This window comes from Typopeltis vanoorti, chromosome 3, assembly GCF_054136105.1.
Source record: "Typopeltis vanoorti isolate ZY-2024b chromosome 3, IOZ_Tvanoo_1.0, whole genome shotgun sequence".
NCBI classification, from domain to species: Eukaryota; Metazoa; Arthropoda; class Arachnida; order Uropygi; family Thelyphonidae; genus Typopeltis; species Typopeltis vanoorti.
Genome location: NC_143551.1, coordinates 101,753,300 through 101,777,987, shown reverse-complemented (window position 1 = coordinate 101,777,987; position 24,688 = coordinate 101,753,300). Strand labels below are relative to the sequence as shown.

The 24,688-nt window shown below is 36.2% G+C and overlaps 1 protein-coding gene across 1 annotated transcript in view; it reads left to right on the top strand.

Moving 5' to 3' along the window:
- Positions 1–24,688, top strand: part of LOC150108428 (histone lysine demethylase PHF8-like) — a 391,806-nt gene that overhangs the window by 136,568 nt on the left and 230,550 nt on the right. The window contains exon 10 of the mRNA XM_090415841.1: positions 2,917–3,011. Within this exon, the coding sequence (XP_090271967.1) occupies positions 2,917–3,011 (95 nt within the window). The remainder of the gene's footprint in view (positions 1–2,916; positions 3,012–24,688) is intronic.

Here is a 24,688-nt window from a genome sequence, read left to right as displayed (position 1 = left end):
TCCATCATGCCAATCATAAAGGTTAACATACATCTCTAGAGATTATAGGATGGCATGTAATTTATGGATGTGAAATAAGTTGCTATATCATAGCAATTTATTTCACAGACATAAATTATAGGATATAGATTTTTCTGTAAATAATCTATTTTATATTTTTTCTCCTTAAATGCCAAGTATATACAAGTGATTCATGTCTCATTAATGTAGGCTGAAATATTCAAAGTACATTTAGTAATTTAAATATATACTCGGATCTCTTTTTATGCAGTAGATACGTTCCACAGAAAACTGCATATAAAAAATCGAATAAAAAAGGCCTAACTTACGTTGAAAAATCAGGGTTACGTTCCATAATTTTCTAAAATCACATTAAACCGAAGCAATGAATTAAAATAAACCTAAAATTACATAAAAAAAAATTATGAAAATTCAGGAAAATAAGAATGCCTAAGTTTGTTTTAAAGCTTTATTCATTTAATTTTATTGAACAGTAAATTTTTTTTTTTTTTAACATTTTGTCATCAGAATTATCATCGCTATTAGATAATATTTGGCAACATTTGCGAACTGGTGCAAAATCACTTTCATCACCAGAAGAGATAGCGCATCAGATCTGTATGGTAAAAGGTAATAGTTCTTCACAAACAGAATTAGCTTCACCCTCATTCTCTGCTGATTTTTTTCATCTGACAATGTAATCAGTGATTAAATATTTTTATTTAATTATTTTATTTTTTATTTTACTTTGCGATGCTGATTTCACTAATTTTTTATACAGTTCTTCAGCTCACTTTGGAATTTAAAGGCTCGTTCAGAATTGTGTCATTAACAAGAAAATGATTTTCCAATTTATTGCACAGTTCAAGACCTTCTCCAATTATATTTGCAGTGAGCGGGGACAGGTTTTTCTTCTGCTTCACTATCGTTTTCTGGATCTTTGACATTATCCACAAGATGTTTGCATGGTTGCACTGTTTGCAATACATCCAGGCCAAGCTGCTTTCCAGCAAGCATTTAAAGTTTGTGGTCTTATTTCAGCGATAGCAGATGCAACATGATTTAAACAGTCCAAAATAGAAAATTTTTTTCAAACATCAGTTACTGTTAATAATTCATTTTCTAGTTTATCCAATATAAATTGAAAAGTGTGCTTACCGTAATATTTTTTTAAAAGTAGCAATTATGCCTTGATCTAATGGCTGAATAATGCTTGTTGTATTGGGTGCAAAAAACACTACCTGCACATTTGGATGTTCTAAATGCGGGTGACTCGGTGCATTGTCAACAATTAATAAAACTTTAAAATCAAGAGCTTTTTGCTTCATATATGTTTCCACTTCTGGTACAAAGCAATTATTGAACCATTCAGTAAATACAGCAGTTGTTACCCAGGCCTTTGTATTAGCCATCCAATGTAATAAGCTATTTTAGATCTTTGCCTTTTAGAGCATGTGGTCTTAGAAATCGATTTACTAGGAGGAGTTTCAACATTCGATCTCCTGATGCATTGCTACAAAGTAACGTTACTCGATCTTTGCTTGCTTTAAACCCACTTGCTTTTTTCTCAGACTTTGCGATGTAAGTTCAACTAGGCATTTTCTTCCAAAACAATCCTGTTTCGTCAGCATTAAATACTTGATCGGGACAATATCCACCATCTTCATTAATTTTGGCCAACTTCTCTTAAAAATTTTTGGTTGCTGCTTCATCTGCTGCAACCTCACCTGAAATCTTCACGGTTAAAAACCCGGTTTCCCATCCTTTGCTAACTGAAAATTCTTTATCAGCCTAGGAAGCGGAAGTAGACAGCTCCAATTGCTTCATCTGTTCATAAAACCGAAGAGCTTTTTCTTTAATTAAAGAACTTATAGGAATTCCCCTTTGACTTAATTCATCAATCCAAATTACGAGCACTCGTTTCGTGTTTTCTAATAAAGCATCTCTTGAGTACGATGATAATTTGGCACTTAGTTTTGTGCCAGAAATGACAGATTTTCTTATTGCGACTTCATTCTTTTTAATTGCTCTTATAATAGATTCGCCTAAATTAAAATGTTTACCAATTACCATGGATCCCTCTCCTTTTGCTAAGCGATCTAACATTGCAATTTTCATTACCAAAGAAATTGCTTTTCTTTGGTGCTTTTTTTCCCCATTGTGTCAAATTTAATGAATTATTAATTAATAATTAATAATAAAAAATCAGCAAAATTAACAATTAATTATTAATGAATACATTACAAAATAAACAAGGTGTTCCATGAAAATTTCAGGATTTGTGAAGTTCATGTTTCACTTGTTTCATTAGATACTACACTTGAGCTTCCAGGCAACTTCACACGAGCTGGTATGTTAATATTATTATATAACTAGAGAACTGAGTTGCCATAAATAAAAAGGGAAAAAATATTGCTATTGCAATATGTGCATTATTATTATTATTAGACACCTCCAGGGAGTCCAAAGACTCATTGAGGAAGGACACCTGCTCCACAACTCTGCCTCCGCTGCTCAATCCACCATCTGACCGCAACTACACCAACGCCATCTACTGCCAACTACCACCATGGTATTTCCAAAGACAATCACAAACATCCATGCCCATGGAGGGATTCAAACTGTCAGCTTTTTGGCTATAGAACGGATATGCTAACCACTTGGACAGGCTGGCCAAGTGGTTAGCGTATTTTGATTAAAATTAAGCAAAATGTATAGAATCTTAAAGAAGTTAGTTATTAGATATAACTGCTTTCTTTCAATTTTATATTTTTCATAAATTATCTAATGAGATCTGAAAATGTCATTTTTTTTAAGATATAACTTGTAATAAATACTGCATTAAATAACATAAAAAAATTAGTCAATTTTTGTATATATAAAAAGAAATGTAATTTTCTTAATTCTGTGTTTCAGATTTTAATAACAATAATAGACGAGCCCTTCAGCACCTAATAAGCGGGGCGAAAGCTCTCATAACAGCTTTAAAATCCTGGAGTTTTGAAAAGGATGTATGTACTGGTATTCTGCAATGAAAAAATTGAATGTTAATATTTATTTTAATTGAAGTTGTATTTTAATATAATTAGCATAATAACATATATCAAAACAATTAAGGAAATGATCAACAGTTTCAAAAATGGTGGTGTGTTTCATAATCATCATCACAAACCATGGGCAAACTGCTCGTTGGTGTCAGATGTCTCCTTTACTATCTTCTTCCACCTTTCTTTGTCCAAGGTTCACAGTGTCGCACTGTAAACTCATTCCACACCCGTCCTTTATGTTATCTATCCATTCTCTGTATGGTCTAGCTCATCCTTTTATACTATCCGTAATACCAAACATGAATGTCTTTCTCTTCTGGTCTTCGCTTATTCTTGTCCAAACAATTGCAGCCCCCGCTGTATAATCTTCTGCATTGGATTCTCCTTTGATTGTATCTTCTGCTAGCTCTTCATTTGTGATTTTCTCTAACCACCCTATTCTTATAATCTTCCTGAAACAAATTCTTTCAAATGCCAAAATTCTTTTTCTTGAATTCCTTATTTATTACCTACATTTCAGATCCATACAGTACACTGCTAAAGATGCATGTTTCCAATACTCTTAGTTCATTTGCATGCTGATCACTTTACTTTTCCAGATGTTATCAATGGCCTTCAGCTTCTTCCCTTTTCAATCCTGCTCTTTATTTCTTTTTTACAGTCCAAATCATATATTATTTTACTCTCCAAATATGTGAATTGTTCTACATTTTCTGTATCAATTCCATCCACTTGTATCTTTTGTTTCATGTTCTTCTCGCCAAATGCCATTGTCTTTGTTTTTTCAAAGTTCATAACTTGGAAAAAACAAAGACATAGTTGGTGCATTTTTATAACCATACTTTCGCCACCATATTTAATCTCCAGTAATGTTATCATTGGACTTTGACTTGTCAAAGCAATTGTTCTATAATTATAATGCCACTCCTCTGACATTATATAAAAAATGTAGAACAATTCACATATTTGGGAAGACATGATTTGGACTGTAAAAAAGAAGTAAAGATCAGGATTGCAAAGGGAAGAACAGATCTGAAGGCCATGGATAACATCTGGAAAAGTAAAGCGATCAGCCTGCAAACAAAACTAAGGGTTCTAGAAACATGCATCTTTATCAGTGTACTGTATGGATCTGAAACATGGGGTGATAAATAAGGAATCGAGAATAAGAATTTTGGCATTTGAAAGAACTTGTTACAAGAAGATTCTAAGAATAGGATGGGTACAGAAAATTACAAATGAAGAGCTCTATCGGAAGATACAACCAAAGAAGAAACTAATGCAGAAGATTATAAAACAGAAGCGGCAATTATTTGGATACATCTGCAGAATGAATGAGGATTGGAAGATAAAGACATTCATGTTTTGGTATTATGGATGATGTAAACAGAAGAGTTAGACCATACAGAGAATGGATAGACAACATAAAGGACTAGTGTGGAATGGGTATACAGAAACTGCTACACTGTGCACTGGACAAAGAAAGGTGGAAGAAGCTAGTGAAGGAGGCATTAGATACCAATGGGCAGTGAGCCCATGGTTCGTGATGATATCATTACCAGGACTCTTGTTGTGTTTTAACTATCCTATTGTTTTTTTTCTACCTTTCCGCTTAGAATATCCATATCATACTCATTTCCTGGTGGTGATATCTGCTTCAATTCTTCAATCAGTTTCCCAACTCCATCTAAATCTAGTTTTTCTTCATGTAGTTCACTACATTATCTTGTCCACCACTGTATAATTTTATCTTTATTTATACTTTCTCTGCCTTTTTCATCTTTAATGATTTGTTTTTGTTGCTACCTTCTATTAATGGTTTGAATCATTTTGAACACTTCCCTAGTTTTATGCTCTCCATAGTGCTGTTCTATATTATGGAATTAGGCTTCTAACCATTTCATTTTATCCATTCGGACTGCTTTTTTCACCTTATTACACTTCACTTATTCTTGCTTTATCTCTTTGTTTTGATAATAGGATTTATATTTTCTTTTTAATTTCAACTTGATGTTTGCAATCACTAAGCTATGATCCGAATCTATATCCCCTCCTTGAAAAGTTCGACACTGCTGTACCAATGTTATTCATCATCTTTTAATCGTAATCATATCATTCATGTTCTTGGGTTTCCAGTCATTTGATTGCCACGCCATTTTCTACACTCCTTTTGCTGGAATCTTCTGTTACAGATCATCATCTCGTGGTCCACAGCAAATTCTGACATTTTCTCACCTTGTTCATTTCTTTCTCCAAAACCATATTTTTACCATGAGGCTTTCCCAGCCATCATTTTCTATTCCAACTTTAGCGTTCCAGTCTCCTTCAATAATTAGTACATCTTTCTTGGTATTGTTTCTATTGTCTCTGTCAGATCTTTAGAGAATAAATCAATATCCTTATCTGTGTTGTCAGATGTGGGTGCATATATCTGGATTATTGATATATAATCGGAGAGCTCCTGAGAGATTTGTGTTTTTTGTTGATTTATTGGTGTTTTGGATTGAATTTAATGGACTTAAGTGTTTAATTTTGGTATATTATTAGAGCTTTATTAACGTGGTTAGTGTACTAAAGTGTTTTATAACATAATCTATGTCGGAAAGTCGCCGCTAGATGAATTCGTAATGAGTAGTGTTCGTGCAAGCTCCAGATAAGATAGTATCATTTTCAGTTATCGATACAAATTACTTAATATTGTGTAGTTTTGTTTTGTTTGCCTGGCGTATTTTAGTGCGTCTATTTTTGGTGTGTTATAACGTTTAATTTGACAAAACACGTTACAGATAAATATGGCACCTGTGCGTAGGAAAATGGCGGCCAGTAATGAAGGTTTGCCATCGTTATCAAAGAACGGTAGCATAAAAGAAATGAGTCAGTGTACTAGCTGTGAAATGTACGCTTTGCGGAGTGCGGTCGGAGTGTGGTTAGATGATGATAAAGGATTGAATGTGTGTAGAAAATGTAGGGAGAATGCGGAATTGAAGTGTATTTCGGATCGTGAGTGTGATATTTTTGTCAACCTTCAGAATGAAGGAAATAGGGATATGACAAAAAACGGCAAGGTTGTACATGAAAATTGTGAGAGTGTGAATGATAGTATAAATGGTTTCTCAGAGAACAAAAAAGATGAGATAGATGCATTGAGTGAGATCGCGTTGTTGAATAGTGCGATAGAAAGAGCAAAACAGCAGCTAGAGTGCATGAACAAAAGTAGACTGAATGAACCAACCAATAATAAAAGGTATGACAGGAAAAACAGACGTATGAATGTGAACATGAACAAAATGAAGGATAGAGTGCTGTATGGAGACTCGTTAGTACGAGGTGTGTTAGTAGAGGATTTGACAAAATCGTACCAACCTGGTGCGACCATAAAGGACGTAACTGCGTCTATTAGAGAGCAAAAGGAAAGGGTGAAAGAAATGATTGTTGTGGCAGGTACGAATGATTTGAAAGGAGATAAAATGGAAATGATAGAAGACCTGAATGAATTGTTTGAGGTAGCAAAAGAAAAGAGTGAGAGAGTTAGAATGATTAGTCTTTTGGCACGGTATGACAGTGAAATGTTTAAAAGGAGGGCTATAATTGCAAATGACTTTATGCGTGGGTTATGTATGACGAGTGGTGTGGAATTTGTGGATGTGTGGAGTGAGTTTGATGGGCGAAAGGATCTATATAAGATGGATGGCTTGCATTTGAATGGTTACGGTGTAAGAAGACTTGAGAAAGTGTTGCTGAATGTAGTGGATGTGCAAATTCAGGGAAACTAGATTTGTTAGGGAGGGAGGGGAGTAGAGATACAGTCCTTATGGAGGCAGTTGAATGTAAGAATGAATATAATATGCCAGAGCAAATAAGGACAACAAATCAGAGTGGAATAGTTAATATAAGGCATCAAGGTAGGGTTGGGGCTAATGGGGGTCTTAAATTCATGTACACTAATACTAGGAGTATTAGGAACAAGAAGGAAGAGTTTTTGGCCATGGTTGGCACTTCCAGACCACAGGTTATAGGTATTAGTGAAACATGGCTGACTGTAAATGATATAACTAGTGGGATAGAATGTGATGGGTATAGTGTGTTCAGGAATGACAGAGAGAATAAAATGGGGGGAGGAGTATTGTTGATGATAGCTGATGAGCTCCAGCCAAGGAGAATAGAAGTTGAATTGCAGGATAAAGAAAAGAGCACATTTGAGGCCATTTGGTGTGAGATTGTGGCTAGCAGAACTAAATATACAATTGGGTGCTGCTATAGACCAGGTGATGGAAAAGATGGTGGTGACAGTATGCACAAGCAAATAGAAGAAATGGGTGGAAGGAGGGTGATTATTATGGGAGATTTCAACTATGGTCGCATTGATTGGAGTGAGGAGAAGACACACGGGAGGAAGGAACTGGATTTTATGCAGTTATTAAGGGATAACTATCTGCGACAGCATGTAATGGAAAATACTAGGGGTCAGAGAGTGCTTGACCTAGTAATTACATCTGAGGATTTGGCTGTAACAAATATGACCACATTGCCACCAATCGGTGAGAGTGATCATAGGGTCTTAACTTGGGAGGTGGCTAAAGGTGTAGAATTTTCAATTAAGACAGGGTACATGTGGAATTATCGGGCGGGAAAGTATGACAAGCTTAGGAGTTTGATTGGTTCAGTGCCATGGCATGTACAACTGCAAGGACTAGAAGTTGACAGTGCATGGGAGGTAGTTAAGAAGTGCTTGCATGAAGCAATGGCTGACTGTATACCTAGAGTCCGAATAATAAATCAAGTAGGGGTTAAATGGATGAATAACACCATTAAGCTTGAGTTGCAAAAAAAGAAACAACTATGGAGGGAATTTAAGGAGAAGGGTGACCGGCAGGCACATGAACGGTATAAAGCGCAGGCCAGAAGGGTGACGAGTGTGGTAAGAAAAGCAAAAAAGGATTACGAAAGAACATTGGCCATGCAGGCTAAAGAGAATCCTAAACAGTTTTTTAGATATGTAGCAAGTAAAAGGAAAAATGTACATGGCAGATTGATTTTAAAGAATGCCGATGGTAGGGAGGTAACTGAATCAGTTGAGATAGTTGAGTTACTGAGTGAGCACTTTGCAAAAGTATATCATCCAGGTGGTGACATTGCAGAAACGAATAAACCAGTAGATTATACGGGAATTGTGGTTAATGAAGTGGAGGTGAGTAGTCTATTGCATAACCTCAATGTCAATACATCTGTGGGATTGGATGGTATACCAGCTCGTGTTGTACGAGAAGCAGCTAAAGAATTGTCAGTACCCTTGACCATTTTGTTTAATTTGAGTCTCGGGTCTGGGTTAGTCCTGAGCGGGTGGAAAGAGGGGAAAATAGTTCCACTGCATAAAGGTGGTTCCAAGACTGCTGTTGTAAATTACCGACCGATTAGCATATCAGGAATCATTGTCAAGGTCTTAGAGAAAATAGTCAAGAGGGAATGAAAATACAAGATTGGATAGAAGAAAATGGGATACTGTATCGGGGACAGCATGGTTTTGTGAAGGGTAGGTCATGCCTCAGTAACTTGCTCACGTATTATAACACAGTGACGGCTGAACTGGATAAGGGTAATGGGTTTACGGTGATTCTACTGGGCCTTGCCAAGGCCTTTGACAGGATTCCACATGGAATTCTAATCAGTAAATTGCAGCATATGGGAATGGACATAGGGTTGGTGAGATGGATAGGAGGGTAGTTGACGGAGAGATATCAGAGAGTGGTTTGCTCGGGAGTAGAGTCCACAAGACGGCCTGTGACTAGTGGTGTGCCACAAGGATCTGTTCTTGGACCGCTGCTGTTTAATTTGTTCATAAATGATATAGGAAATGATCTGAGAGGAACAGTTCATTTGTTTGCGGATGATGCGAAGTTGGGTAGGGCAATAGTGAATGCAGATGACGTCAAAATTTTGCAGGATGATTTGGATAGATTGGAGGTCTGGGCTAAGGAGAATGGATGTCAGTTTAATGTGGCAAAATGTAAGGTTATGCATTTTGGGGTGAAAAGATTGGCGGCAGTTTACTGCATTGGTGGAACTGTGCTCCAGGAAATTGATGAGGCACGAGATTTAGGAGTGTTGGTAGATAAGGAATTGAAATTTAGGGGACACATTGCAAAAGTGACCAAAACAGCTCACCAAATCACTTGGTTGCTGAAGAATACGTTGACAAGCAGAGACAAGCAGGTTATTGTTCCTCTCTATCGAGCCTTGATAAGACCTCATCTAGACTACTGTGCTCAGATTTGGTCACCTAGGTTTCTTCTTGATGGGGAGGAGGTGGAGAGGATCCAGAGGCGAGTGACCAAGATGATAGCAGGTCTGTGGAATGAACCGTATGAGAACAGGTTGAGGATTTGTGGGTTGCAAAAATTGGTTGATAGGCGGAGGAGGGGAGATATGATTGAGACATTCAAATTACTGAAGGGTTTCTATAAAATTAATTCAGAAGATATTTTTGAGAACAGGGCTGGTTGTGGGAGGACTAGGGGACATCCATGGAAACTGGGCAAAAGTGTGGTTAGTATAGGTGTTAGAGCTGGGTTCTTTACTTTTAGAGTAGTGAATGAGTGGAATGCGCTCCCTGAGTCTGTGGTGGATGCTGTGACAGTGAATGAGTTTAAGGCGAGGTATGATAGATACCGTATGAATGTCAAATAGTTGTGATGAATATGATTTGGGGCCTCCCTCGATGAGTCTAATGACTCCCTGGAGTTGCCCGTAATAATAGTAATAATAATAATAATAGTAATAATGGTTTTGTTTGAAATCTTGCTACTGTGATTTGCTCATTGGCTGGTTTGTAGCCTTACAGCATCTTTCTAGCTTTTTTTTTTTTTTTTTTTTTGTTAAGAAGAAAACCAACTCCTGCTTTGTATCATGCCCCGGACCATATGACTTCACATCCATTTATCTCTCCTGATGATGATGTCCATGGTATCTCTGCCAGTTCTAGTATATCACACCAATATTGCTTCATTTCCTCACAAAGTAATTCTAGTTTTCCTGACATCCAAAGTGTTCATACATTCCATGTCCCTACTGATAATAGTTCTGTGGTTTCGGTATCCCATTTTTAAATCCAACCCCGATCACTCATTTGATATTGCAGACTTTGTTCATCCGGGTGACATCTGAGCCAGCATGTTTTAACTGTTGATCGTATAGGCATCAAATAACAGTCGGTTTTTTTTTTTTTTTTTTTTTTTTTTTTTTTTTTTTTTTTATGGGTCAGAGCATCGACATTCATCTGACCAATCCTCCTCCTTTATCCAGATTTGGGACTAGAATGTGACCCCCCCCCCCTGAGGATCCCATGTCGGAGTTCTTACATTCTTACATCATTCATTGCAAAAATTTTCTGTGTGTGTGTGTGTGTTTATATATATATATATTGGACACCAACCTTTATGAATTTTTATCCATATGTGAGTTTGGTTGATCAGTATGTTGAAAAGTGATTCCAGTGGGTTTGAAAGAGACATCAGTCATCTGTTCAGACTGTCCTCTGTTACATCAGACATTTTTAAGGGTTTTTGATGCACTACCCAAAATGGGAAAATAGTATTCTGAGAGTTAAGTAAACATGAGATATAGTATAGGATTGTACATATACTGTTGAGATGTAGTCTCTCAGAATCTGATCAGAATGATTAACAATAATAACAATTCCAGCAAGACTATGATTATTGTTTCTAATCATTTTGCCAATTAAAATAGTTCATTTATATGGGTAGGGTAGGCCTCTATGGCAGATCATCATTGTATTTGTTTAAATAATTTTGTTTTGGTTAATTTAGCTGTTGGTTTGGTATTATTATTAAGAGAGAGATAACCATGATATTCAAAAGAGGCCACTTATCCAGACTAGCTGTCATATCTTTCCTTGAATTTATTTACACTACCTACACTCACCACATCCAAAGACAGTATGCCAATCACACAGTTCTATGAGGGGTGGGGTGGGGGGGTATGCTTTCACCACTTCTTGACTGCATTCATTCTTAACTTCCATAGATTCTCTCTCATCCTCTCCCCACCCATCTTAAAATGGAAAAATTTCATATACCGGTATCCTGTAGATGAAAGTTTTTAAGTCTCAGTCATATCACTACCCACTTTCTCCTGTTTGCTAATGTCTGCAGTCCACAAATTCTCAGTCTGTCTTCATAATCTATATTCCACAATCCAGATATCATCTTTAACACTCTCCTTTGCACACACTCTCTCTCTCTCTCCACTTTATCAGTATCACCATGGAAATCAGGAGACTATATCTGCAAACAGTAGTCCAGATGAGGTTGTATCAAGGCCTTGTAAAAAGGCAAAATGACTTCCTTGTCCTTACATGTCAAAGTTTGTTTCAGCGTTGCAGTTTTTGCTATATGGCCCCTTGAACTTCATCTTTCTGTCTTCTAAAACTCCATTATCCCTAGCCTGAAAAAACATTATCAGTTTTTTCTAGTTTCATTGAGTGTAGGTGATATGTGGTTTCCTACAATGAGTCTGTGACACCTCTTGATATACCAATAGCTAAATTAGGAAAACAAAATCCAACTAGAATAATATGACTTTGGATATCACATTACTTCAAAGTGCATAAATTTACTAACATGATTAAACTGATAGCCATTTTCACATGCCCATTTCCACCTTATTCAAATCATTTTGCAAGTGCCATCCATTGCATTCTTGATTAGCCTGCATATCTTTGCATCATCAGCAAATAGTTGTACATCTTTTGTCAAATCCTTCCGAGTGTCATTAATCTAAAGTTTGAATAACAATGGACCAAGGACTGATCTCTGTATGTGTTACTGGCCACTTTAAATCTTGCAGGGTCACATTCTCCATATACTACTTTTTGATATGTCAGTTAGCCATCTTCTTATCTACGCTGATACTTTATAATTTGGTACTATATTCTTCAGTTTATGTAATAGTCTTTTATGCTGTAACCTGTCAAGAGCCTTAGCAAAGTCCATAATTATCATGCCATATCCATTCCCCATGTCTGACTCAATGGTATTATCATAAAATATGAGCAACTTGCTCAAACATGACCTTCCCTTAGTTAAACCCATGGTTCTTTGCAAAATATAGATTCTCTGTCAACCTATTTCTCTATGCAAGCTCTAAGCAATGTTTCCAAAATCTTCAGCACGAGTTCAGAGATACTGATAGGTCAGTAGTTAGGCATATTAGTGTTTCCACTACTCTTGTACAAGGGATTATTATATATTTTTTCCACTATTGCGGAATCTTCCCTGTGCTAAGACTCAAGTTATACAGCCATGTCAAAAGAAGTAATTCTGCTGAACATCTTTTTGCATCCATACTGTTATCCCATCAGCCCCTGTTGCTACATTCTTATTCAGTTTTTGCAACAGCTCTAGTACCTGTTCCTTATTCTCCTGAGTTTGAGCTCAATGTTTCAAACACCAGGTTGGGCATTTTAGCATTTGGTAGAGTAATTCTTTCACACTCATTTTCTTTGGCTTGCAACACAATGATAGAATTCTCTTGTATTGTCTTTTGTTTGCATAGTTCTTTTCATACTTACACTTTGTTTTCTGTACAATGCTTGTAACTTGCATGGCTCGCTCCTTATAATTTTCATAAGTGACACCATTCTTATGTATATAGTATTCCTTCCACTTCATCTTTTTCTTAAGAATCTCTTACTAAATAAGATTGCACATCCATTTTACTCCCAACCTATTTATTCTTGAAACTCTTATGTTGCGTCATTTAAATATATTTTTTTAAATGCTTCCCATCAATGTTTCCCATCATTTTTCTGGCCTGTGTGCATATAAAAAACATTTTGTGTGCAAGTTTCCAGTCTCAGACTCAACATGTGCAGTAATCTGTGCTCACACTAGCAAAAGTCACAAGCCATAAACTCTTAATTTCATATGCTAAAAATTAGTGACAACATCTTTATTAAAAGATGTTATATGTTGCATGCTAAATATTTCTATAAGCAGAACCTAAATGCTTACTCCTTCAGCTACTTAAATACTGCATATACATGTAGTTTATAAATAAATTGTCACATTTGCCCAGCCACTCAAATTGAAATGAATTTGCAGTTCTTTTCCACTTTAATTTTGACAGTGATATTTTGAAGGTTTGATGCACTAAAACTGCTAATGCAATATTTCTAATATTAATGTTAGCCTCTTTTCATCTAGCTATAACCTGTAAAATTGCAAGAACTAATTTAATTCACTTAAATTTGCATAGCTACAAAAATCCATCAGCATGAGTTCAAGTGACTGTATGTCTAGCACTTTGTCCAGGCAAAAAATAACTAATTAAAACATATTAAGTTGGAATAGGTTGGAGTAATACTGAAGTGGAGACATTAAAGAAATTGCTAAATAAAATAAGAGACAAGTATGATTTATCATATTTGCTTTTGTAGTGTGTTCAAATATTGCCTATAAATTAGAAATTCTGAAAACAAAAATTTCGTGCATGCAGTCACTATAGGCAGGTGCACCCCCTTGTTGATCAGTGTGTGTATGTTGGAATATTGCTTCCCATGCACTACTGATATCCTTCCCACCAACCAATAGCATGGGGCAGCACTATTCTCCTTAGTTGGTCATAATTTCCTGCTTTGAAGTTCAGCATGTAACCTTTTCTGAATGGAACATCCATGAACTTAGCCACTTCCCAAGTCAGCAAAGCATGATTACTGTCATCAACTAGAGGCAGAACAGTCATGTCTTTAACTGACACACCATTAACAGTATAATCAGATCTAACACTTTTTTTGACCTTGTGTTCCTTCTGCCATATGCTGCTCAAGGAAGTATCTTATAACAACTCAGTATATCTGGTTTCTTTCTTCTGGTGAGATTTTGCTGTTATTTTACTGCTATCCAATCAATGTTTAGAATGTTCAAATTGTCCATGATGATTATTTGTTTTGCACCCATCATGTTTATTTGGTAATGCATTGTGTCATCACTTGCAACCAATCCACTAGGTCTGTAATAATACCTCCCTATGTACTTGATCTACCAGATGGTTTCAAACTTTGCCACATGGAAAATTGTTACTATATTGCAATCAGAATTCGTGTGTTAAGGCTTAAATGCTGGGAAGACATCATGTTGGAGGTTTAATGGAATATTTACAGCACTAGGAAAGGATTAAAAACTAATTTTAATGCTTCCAATATTTCATCTCAGTCACTGAGACATCTACAGGGAATACAAATAAATTTTTCTTTGAAGAACAAAATTTACAAACAGAGCGAACCGCTATGGGTTCCTCCCCCTCTTGCCATTTTTACATGGAAAATTTTGAAAAACAAGCCATAGACAGCCCCTTTCAACTCTTTTATTTGGCTAAGATATGTATATGATATGTTTTCTATTTGGCCTTATGGTACAGACACGTTAGACTCCTTCCTCAGTCACCTCAGTAGTCTAGATCCAAGTATCTAGTTTACGATGGAGAAAGAAAATAACAATGGTTTACCCCTCCTAGACACCTTAGTAACATGCCTATATTTTATGCATCATATTTAAATAAATATGGATGCATAAAACTTCCCAAAATTTGAGAAACAATGATTGACAGAGGTCCCACTTTACATCCTAGGCCACCTACAAACACTCATAGAGGGTGCACCACCTAGATAGTACTTTAGTCACTCACGTGTTTCATTTAGTATTGTGTTGTCTTTGTGTGTTTGTTACAAGAGTTTTTTGTCATCCCTGAAGATGACATATTGAATAGACAAAATATTGGAAGCATTAAAATTAGTTTTTAATCTTTTCCTAGTGCTGTAAATATTCCATTAAACCTCCAACATGATATTGCAGTTAGGATTTACAGAAGGAAGAAAATTAATAAATTTATTGATTTTACTATTATATCCATTAGAAATGAAAATTGTTCTGATAAAAGATAGTTCTTTATATAAAACAGAATTATCATGTTGGGAAAATATAATGGAGTGTGAACAGCACTGGGAAAGGATTAAAAACTATTTTAATTCTTCCAGTCATCTCAGTTACAGAGACATCTTCAGGGAGTGCAAACTAATGTAACACACAAAGGCAATATGATACTAAATGAAACGTGTGGATATAAGACTAGATTCCTATTTAGATGGGACACCCTCTGTGAGCATCTGTAGGAGTTCTCATTTGTAATTGGAATTTCTGAGGATTAGTTTTTCACATTTTGGGGAGGCTCTTGCATAAGTATTTATTTAAATTAAGCTGATTTTTGAGGGCAGCTGCAGATTCTAAATTTGCTGTGATGGAGTATGGTAGGTTTTTTCTCTATTGATCTTATGAGTAGTATCACATGCAAAACCAGACTAACTATAGGCGTGATTGCAAATGTGCTTTTTGTGTTCCTCTCGGCAGATGATGGCTGATGATAGAATCAACTGGAAAAAAGCAACCCAGCTCCATCACAGAAAATTTAGAAAAGAAAGATTGTTTTTAGAATCAGCAGCTACCCTCAGAAATCAGCCTAATTTTATATATGGATGCAAGAAACTTCCCAAAATATGAGGAACACAACCTAGGCCTCTTGCAGAGGGTGCCCCACCTAAATAGGACTTTAGTCTTATATCATGTGTTTCATTTAGTGTTGTGTTGCCTTTGAGTGTGTATGTTACAAGTGTTAATTTGTATCCCCCCCCCCAAGGATATCTCTGTGAGTAAGATGAAATATTAAAAGAATTATTATTATTACAAGGGCTGTTCAATAAGTCCATGCATAGTCTAAGAGATGGTGCCACCAGTACGTATCGAGGTTATTTTTAGTTGCTGGCAACTGTTGGAGTATCACACTAAATTTCAGTCAGATAGATCTATTACTCTGTGTTTGGCATTCATTTGAATTGATCAAGTACCGTGATTTATGAAAAATGGCTGAGAAAGAATTTCGTGTAGTGATTAAACATTACTTTTTGAAAGGCAAAACTGCTCAGGAAACCAAAGCTAAGCTTGATAAACATTATGGTGAGTTTGCACCTTCGATTAGAATGTTTTATAAGTGGTTTAGTAACTTTTGAAGTGGACATATGAGCAGAAGTGACGCTGAACGTTCTGGATGCTCTGTTGAGGTCGCTACTCCAGAAATTATTGAAAAAATCCATGATATTGTAATGGATGATAGAAGAGTGAAGGTGTGTGAAATTGCTAAGGCTGTGGGCATCTCAAATGACTGCGTACATAATATTTTACGTGTGAGAAAACTATCCGCAAGATGGTTGCCACGTTTGCTCACACTGGATCAAAATTGTCAACATGTGAACTGTTGCAAGGACAGCTGGAAGCTGTTTCAATGGAATCCAAATGAATTTTTGTGTCATTTCATAACAGTGGACGAAACATGGATTCATCACTACCAGCCTGAGACCAAGGAACAGTCAAAACAATGGGTTGCAACAGGGAATCTGCACCAAAGAAAGCGAAAACTGTTCCTTCAACAGGAAAGGTTATGGCCACTGTCTTCTAGGACTCGTGGCATAATCTTCATAGACTTCTTGGAAAAGGGCGAAACAATTACTGGAGTGTATTATGCATCTTTGCTGGATCATTTAAATAATGAAATAAAGGAAAAACAATCACACTTGGCGAAAAAGAAGATTCTTTTTCACCATGACAACGCACCCGCTCACACTTCTGCGATTATGACTGCAGAATTGTGTGATTTATGCTACTAAGTCCTTTCACATCCCTCCCCCCCCCCACTCTCCAGATTTGGCTCCCTTGGACTGCTATCTGTTTCCAAACATGAAAAAATGGCTGGCAGGAAAGAGATTTTCATCAAACGATGAGGGGATTGCCAAAACAACTGCTATTTTGAAGAGTTGGACAAATCATACTATATGGACGGGATCAAAAAACTCGAACATCATTGGACTAAGTGTATAGACCTCGAAGGAGCTATGTTGAAAAATAAAAAATGTTTGTCCCAAAAAAAATTATTTTCTTCATTTTTGCACGGACTTATCGAACAACCCTCGTATTATTACATAACACCTCCAGGGAGTCCAAAGACTCATTGAGGGAGGGTACCTACTCTACAACTCTGTCTCCACCACTCCAATCAACCAACCGCAACTACTTTTGTCATCTACACCAACACCATATACAGCTGACCACCACTAGTATTTTCACAGACAAACATCCATGCCCACAGCGGAATTCGAATCTGCAGCCTTTTTGACTGGAGATAGGATATGCTAGCTGCTCCGCCAACCAGGCCAGCGGTTAGCGTAGTTTAATAAAAATTATTAAAATGATTTTTAATCCATTCCCAGAGGTTTCAACTATACAAACATTCAAGAAAAAAATAAATAAATAAAACATTTCAAAAATATGAATGAAGTCTTGGTGGCAAACTCTGAAGAAACCATTGATTGATTTGTTTTAAGAGCCATGTGGTGAAGTTGTATGCAAGGAGAGAAAAATAAGAACCCTATACTGGACACAAGAAGTTAAAGAAACAGTCCTGGAAAAGAAGAAAGTATATTGAAAGTTCATAGCAAATAAGCCAGCAGATGTTCTAAAAGCATACAGAGAAAAATGTAATTAAGCTAAGCTCTGTGTAAAGGTAACTAAGCAAAAATTATTGGAGAACTTTGGTCAGAATTTAGAAGATAAATATAAGGAAGGTGGCAAAATGTTCTGTAGTCTATGGAAAAAAGCTTAGAAATGGAGAAATCAGAGATGATAAAGGTGATGAAAAGTAAAGATAAACATATTGTAATGTCCAGAATAATTATTTGAAAGATTCCTAAATGAAACAAGCAGTGAAATCACAGTGATAGAAAATATTCAAGAGAAATGTACTTAAGATTGGAAAAAGCTATGAAAAACCTGAAATGCTGAAATTGAAAGGCTACTGGAATAGATAATGTATGAGTGGATATGCTGAAATATGGGGTATAAAATTTTTTCTGCGGCTACATTGCATTATTCAGAAGACCTGGTCAGATGGTTGAATTCTAGATGATTTGAGTAAAGATGTGTAAAAAAAAGTGGAATAAAGTTGAATGTGAGAATGGCAGAGAAACTTCACTACTAAGGTATTCTAGGTAACATTTATGGGCTTGCTTCAGAGGAAGCTAAGAAAAATTGTAGAAGAGCAAGCTGGGTTCAGGCCAAATAGAGGTTAAGATCAGATTTTTACTTTACAACAGATAGTTAACAGATCTTCTCCTAAGAATACCCCCCCCCCATAACATATCCTGGATTGTTCCTTTTGAATTGACTTGACCTACTGTGGGTAGAGAGGAAGATCTGCTAACATCCTCCTTGCAGGACAAAAAAAATACATTTGCTACCATTATTATGGCAAGTCATGACTGACAGACCACACTTTAGGCTCTCCTTCACTTAAAATTAGTTAGATGGAAGAAAACCAATGTGTTATTTAGATGTCATTACAGATCAGAAAGATTATTTTTAGAGTCAGCCATAGCTATGAAGAATTCTCCTAACCTGAACAAATATGCATTAATTTGCCAAAAATTTGGGAGACTGTTATCTTAAGGTCAACTGCTACATAGCTGTATACATACTTTTTTTTTTTTTTGCAACATTAGAGGATGCCAAATTAGAACTTTAGATCTTGTTTCCATTGCAATTTGAATTACTAAAGAAGGAATTTTGAAATCCACCAAAATATAAGTCAGTTAGTAAACATCTTTTTTTATATAAATTAGTTCATCTAGTGTTGTTAATACCATTAAGATTGCAATGCTGACAATAGATTAATTTGGAGGAAAATTGTTGATAGGAGATTAGTAATAATGCAAACTTAATCATGTAGTACTTCACTACTTCAGAGTAGCTTATTCACCCCTTGAGAGTGCATATCAGGAAATTGATGATGTTGAAAATTTCAGGTAAGTAACATTAATTTCAGGTCTACATTTTTATAATTTCATATTATAGTTTTCTTTTGTATATGTCTCCCGTTACTGTTTTTTTTTTTTTTTTTTTTTTTTTTGTACATGTTTTTTTGTGTGATTATGGATTATTCATGCAAATTCCTTGTGTATTTTCATCAGTTTCATCCTATTTTCTTTGTTTACTGACCTCGGCTACTTTTTTTTTTTTTACTCTTCATCTCCATAATTTATCATTTGATCATGTTGTCTTGGCAAGAAAATATTGAATATTCATTAGCCCACCCCTACACACTTTTTTTTTTGTTTTCCTCCAGTAACAGCGAACATTTTAAAATTCTTCTAGTCAAAACATTGACTCATCTCCCTCCACCCCTTAATTTTTTTTTTCTCCCTAATTTTACTATAGTAAGATGAAAGCATAATAAAAGTTCTTAGTAAGCTAGGTTGGTATGTGGTCTTAGAAAAAAACAGAAAAATATATAAGTAACTGAAGTGGCATGTAAAAGGGATTATACAAAAGTCATTGGAAGACTTTGGTAAAGATATAGAAGACAAAATGTTGAGAAATAAAGAAAAGAATGCTCTGAAGGGTATCTCGATAATAAGGTGGCATAAAAACTGATGATATTCCAGAAGTCTGAAATATTTCAAAAAAATCAATAATCTCAGTCCTTGTACAGGGTGTCCCAAAATTCACACAGGATTTAAATTTAGTGCCATTTGTACGGTAAAGTGTTGCCAACGAGAAAAAAAAGACAGCGTGACAGCTGACAGTTCAGGGTTATTAAAAATGGAGCGCTACACGAAAGAACAACGCATTTTCATTGTTGAGCAATATTTTAAACATAATGAAGGTTTGGCAGCTACAGTTCGCAATTTTCATACAAAATATGATCGGAATAGTGATTTAACTTCATCAACTGTGAAAAGATTAATTTAAAAATTCAAGGAAACTGGATCAATTAGTGATCTTATACACTCTGGCTGTCCGTCAACAAGTCGTTCAACAGAAAACATCGAAGCAGTTCGTGAGAGTGTTGCTGAGAGTCCAGAAACATCAATTCAGCACCGTGGTCTTGAATTGGGCATTTCGAGAACCTTTCTACAGCATATTCTCATGAAAGATTTGCATCTTTATGCTTACAAAGTTCAATTGACTCAAGAACTGAAGCCTCCTGACCACACACAGCGAAGAGAGTTCGTTGAATGGATTATGGAACAACAAGTGGATGCTTATTTTTCGAACAAAATCATCTTCAACGATGTGGCTCATTTTCATCTTGATGGCTTCGTTAATCGACAAAATTGTCACATTTGGGGTTCAGAAAATCCACGAGTGATTGTTGAGAAACAAATGCATCCACAACGTGTCACTGTTTGGTGAGGATTTTGGTCTGAAGGCATCATCGGTCCATTCTTCTTCGAAAATGCGGCTGGTAAGGCAATAACAGTTAATGGTGCTCGCTATCACGACATGATAATCCATTTTTTTGTGCCTAAATTGCAAGATATGGATGTGGTTTCAACAAGACGGTGCCACATGCAATACAGCCCAAGAAACAATTCAATTTCTGCATGAGTCATTTCCTGGTCGTGTAATTTCCCCGTTTTGGTGATCAGAATTGGCCACCCACATCATGTGACTTAACGCCGTTGGACTTTTTTCTTTGAGGTTTTTTGAAGTCTAAGGTTTATGCCAACAGGCCCACAACCACCCACGCCTTGAAGGAGGAAATTGAGCACTGTATCAACGAAATTCAGCCACATTTATGCAAAACGGTCATGGAAAATTTCAAGAAAAGAGTGCATATGTGCCAGCAAAGCCGTGGAGGCCATTTACCCGATATGCTATTCCATGCATAACCTTACAATTTTTAATTAAAAACCTGTGTTTTCTATCAAAATTACTTCTTGTGTGAAATTTTGGGACACCCTGTATATATGTGTGTTTGTGTGTGTATTGATCCCATACACAAGAGTTGAGGGACCTATAAGCACAAGTGCCATGTGAGAGATTCAGTTAAGGACTGAGATTGTTGATTTTTTTTTGAAAAGTTGCAGGTTGTAATTGTTTGGGAATACTTTATGAGGAAAGCTGTTCCAGAGGATGGAGGCAGACAGAATGAAAGAGAGGAAGCAAAGTTATTTGCATTTGCACAATAAAGCAATGCTGGGCAGCTTCTTCTGCTCTTGGATTAACAGGTGCAACACAAAGTTGAAGGATGGTTGAGTTCAGCAGAGCGATGACCATTGAAGTACTTGTAGAATAGACACAGTGTTGTTGAAGTGAATCTGTAAGAGGGGATTTGTTATATAGTTAATAGTTGGTTGGGTGTAAAATAGTATCTTGAACAAAAGAGAATGCTTAATTTTTTTTTAATTCTGAGGCGGCTATTGATATGATGTGTTTATGCCAGTAGAGACTAGAAAGAAATTTTACTCCAGACAGAGATCTTATCTGGTGATTTGTGAATTACTGGAGGTAAGGACAGGTGAGCTGAGATCTCTTTTGCAAGAGAAAAGGCAAGACTATTTTTTTGGCATTGAACAGGACAAGATTTGACCTTATCCCATTGAAGGATAGTGTGTAGATCAATCTTTAAGCACTAGTTGTAGATGATCTTATAGCCTGGGATGTCAAAGTACTACTGAATGGGTTGTTAAATGAGTAGGATGAGTGGAGAGTACTATTGTGTGCAATGCTGTGAATAGGTTTAGTGGTGATTGAGAGTAGATCATTTATGAACAGAAGAAAGAGAGTAGGTGATAGGACAGAGTCTCGAGGTACTCTAGCATTGATGGAGAAACTCGAAGAGAGGGAGACATCTACCATGACAGAGAATGACCAAAGAGAAAGCTGGCAACCCAATTACATATTGTAGCAGGCCTTAATGCCCAACATGGTCAAAATTTCTTGATGTGTCAACAGTGACAACACAATTTTCTCTGAACATTTCCATGGCATGTGTCCAGTGTCAGTTGATGTATGCTATAAGGCTAACTGTGGGTCTTGAATGGTGGACTCTATACTGATGGATGCAGATTATTTGCGGGTCTCTAATTGTTGAAGAGTTGGCTATTGACGACTTTTTCGTTATTTTGGAGAGGACATAGGTGATGGCAATTGGTCAGTGGTTTGACAGTACAATTCTATTTCCCTTTGTTGGAATAGGTTAGATATGAGATTACTTCCATGCATTGAGATAAGTACCATCTATGTATAACAGATTGTACAGATGTACAGATGATGCAGGACAGGTTAGCTCTCCAGTGCAGTCCTTGAGAACACTTGGAGAGATGCCTTCAGGAGCAGGAGACATTTTAATGTCCAAGTTATTTAATAATTTTCTGATGTGTTTTTATCAAAAATCTACAGGAGGCCTACTGGCATCCGTGCTTGGATTCCAGTATGGTAAGATGATTTCCATTGGTTATCTATGCAAAATTTCAAGGCAAAGAGTGGTATCATCAGGATGAAACAGAAGTGCAAGTGAGCAGAAGGCACAGCTTCCATTTGGACAAGAGACAAATTGTTCTGCTGTTTGCCTTTATATATTCTGATTTGGATCTGCTCGTGACTGATTTGCATATATTGCATGATTTTGTATTGGCAAAGTATGAAGCTGAAGTTCTTAATGTGAGCTACCTGTCGTAATTTGAATTTGTTCTTCTACTGCTTTATACACTTTCTGTTGAAAGTGTATCTGCTTCCGCATAAGGGCTTGGGAAGCAGATGAGGATTTGGGAACGAATGGGAGATGAAGGCCTTCATGTCAGTGAGAATAATTTCTGTTTCTCATTTATAGCAGGTGTTAATATTGAATAAGCGGAAGCAATAGTGTCAGACCAAGGAAATGAGGTGTAAATTTTCTGGAGGTCATCCCAGTTCACTGGTAGCACCTCTGTTCTGTGAGAGAGAGAGAGAAAACTTGTACAGTATTGTGATCTGAATTGCAGAGAAGTGACTTCTTTGGTATATCTGGAAGGAGAACTGATCAAAAAGAGATCCAGAGTATATGGAGAGTAATAGTAAATTAGTCAGAAATTTTAATTAGGTAGATACACACACACACACACACACACACACACACACACAAAATAAAAAGATTATTAGTGACTAGTGAATACAAAGTGTATGTATGTTATGCAGAATATATCAACCTAGGAGTTTTATGTATGCAATAACTACATACATAAAATGTTGAAAGTTTATTTTTCACTTGAAAGTTTATTTTTCCTTTATCCAAACACATCTCCTTGCAGATATGTCTAATGTTATGTCTAAAGGAAGAGACCTCAATAAAGGTCGAAACTAGTCTGGGTAGTGGCCCTTCCCTTAATGCATAACATTAGACATATCTGCAAGGAGATGTGTTTTGCATTATAAGAGATACTGAGATAGGATTGTTGGTAGCTTGCTCCACCTTTGCAACGAGTTGCCCTGGTGTTGTACTACCTTACCCCAGTCCTGAAGATACTTTCAGGCGCAAACTTTGTTTGCTCACACTTGGATAAAGGATTAAACTAATTTTATTATACTCTAACCAAGTGAAAAATAAACTTTCAACATCTTTCTTTAAATCCAGAGTAATTTATTAAAAAAGGGTGGCACACCATTTGGCAACCCCTGTAGGTGTAGATGTCCTGCTAATGCTTCTGCCTGGTATCTCCACTTGGGCATGGCTCCCACTGAGGAGACCTCAATAAAGGCCGAAACTAGTCTGGGTAGTGGCCCCTTCCCTTAATGCATAACATTAGCCATATCTGCAAGGAGATGTGTTTTGCATTATAAGAGATACTGAGATAGGAGTGTTGGTAGCTTGCTCCACCTTTGCAACGAGTTTCCCTAGTGTTGTACCACCTTACCCCAGTCCTGAAGATACTTTCAGGCGCAAACTTTGTTTGCTCACAGTTGGATAAAGGATTAAACTAATTTTATTATACATACATAAAAATAAACCAAGAAAAGAGTATAAAGGTGTGTGTTTGTGTGTACTAAAAAAAAAAAAAAAAACTTTGTGCAAGCATTATTGCAGATACATATTACAAATAAATATTAGGTTACTGGTGAGAGAGTTCACGATCACTATTTCCTTGAATTAAAAAAAAAATTAGATTTGTCATTCCAGTTAAATCAGGTCAATTGGAAAGATCTTTAGAGTATTCTTTTTAAGAGCCTTTCAAATTTGAAAGGACTTATTGTGAGAATGTTTGTGTTGTCCGGTAGGATCCTATCTTGCGGAAACTCCATGTCATGTAAGAACAGAATTCTCAGCTTGGAGAAAATGGATGTTATCCACATGTTCTGATCATCTGATCTAAAGTATAATCTGGAGAGATTGCAGGAAGAAGGAATATGATACACTTTCTTGCATTGAGCTAATCCAAGAAAGTGTATCAAGATTTCCTAGATCTTGCCTTCTACTAAAGACAACCTGCAATTAAAATTTTTTTTAGAACTTCAGAAATGCCTTTTATTTTAAGGAATAGAAATTCTCTTGGTATGATATGGGTTGGTAGTCAGAGAATAATCCTGATGTGTGTGTCTGTGTGTTGTAATTTGGATGGAAAATATCCATTCAGAATCATGTTGTTGTCTTATATATATTACAATTCTAGTCTTATATTGTCAGAAGAGGATGCTTCTGAGCATTTGTCTATCCATGTATCTTAAGAAATCATGAATGCAATATATACATCATTTATTTAAAAAAAA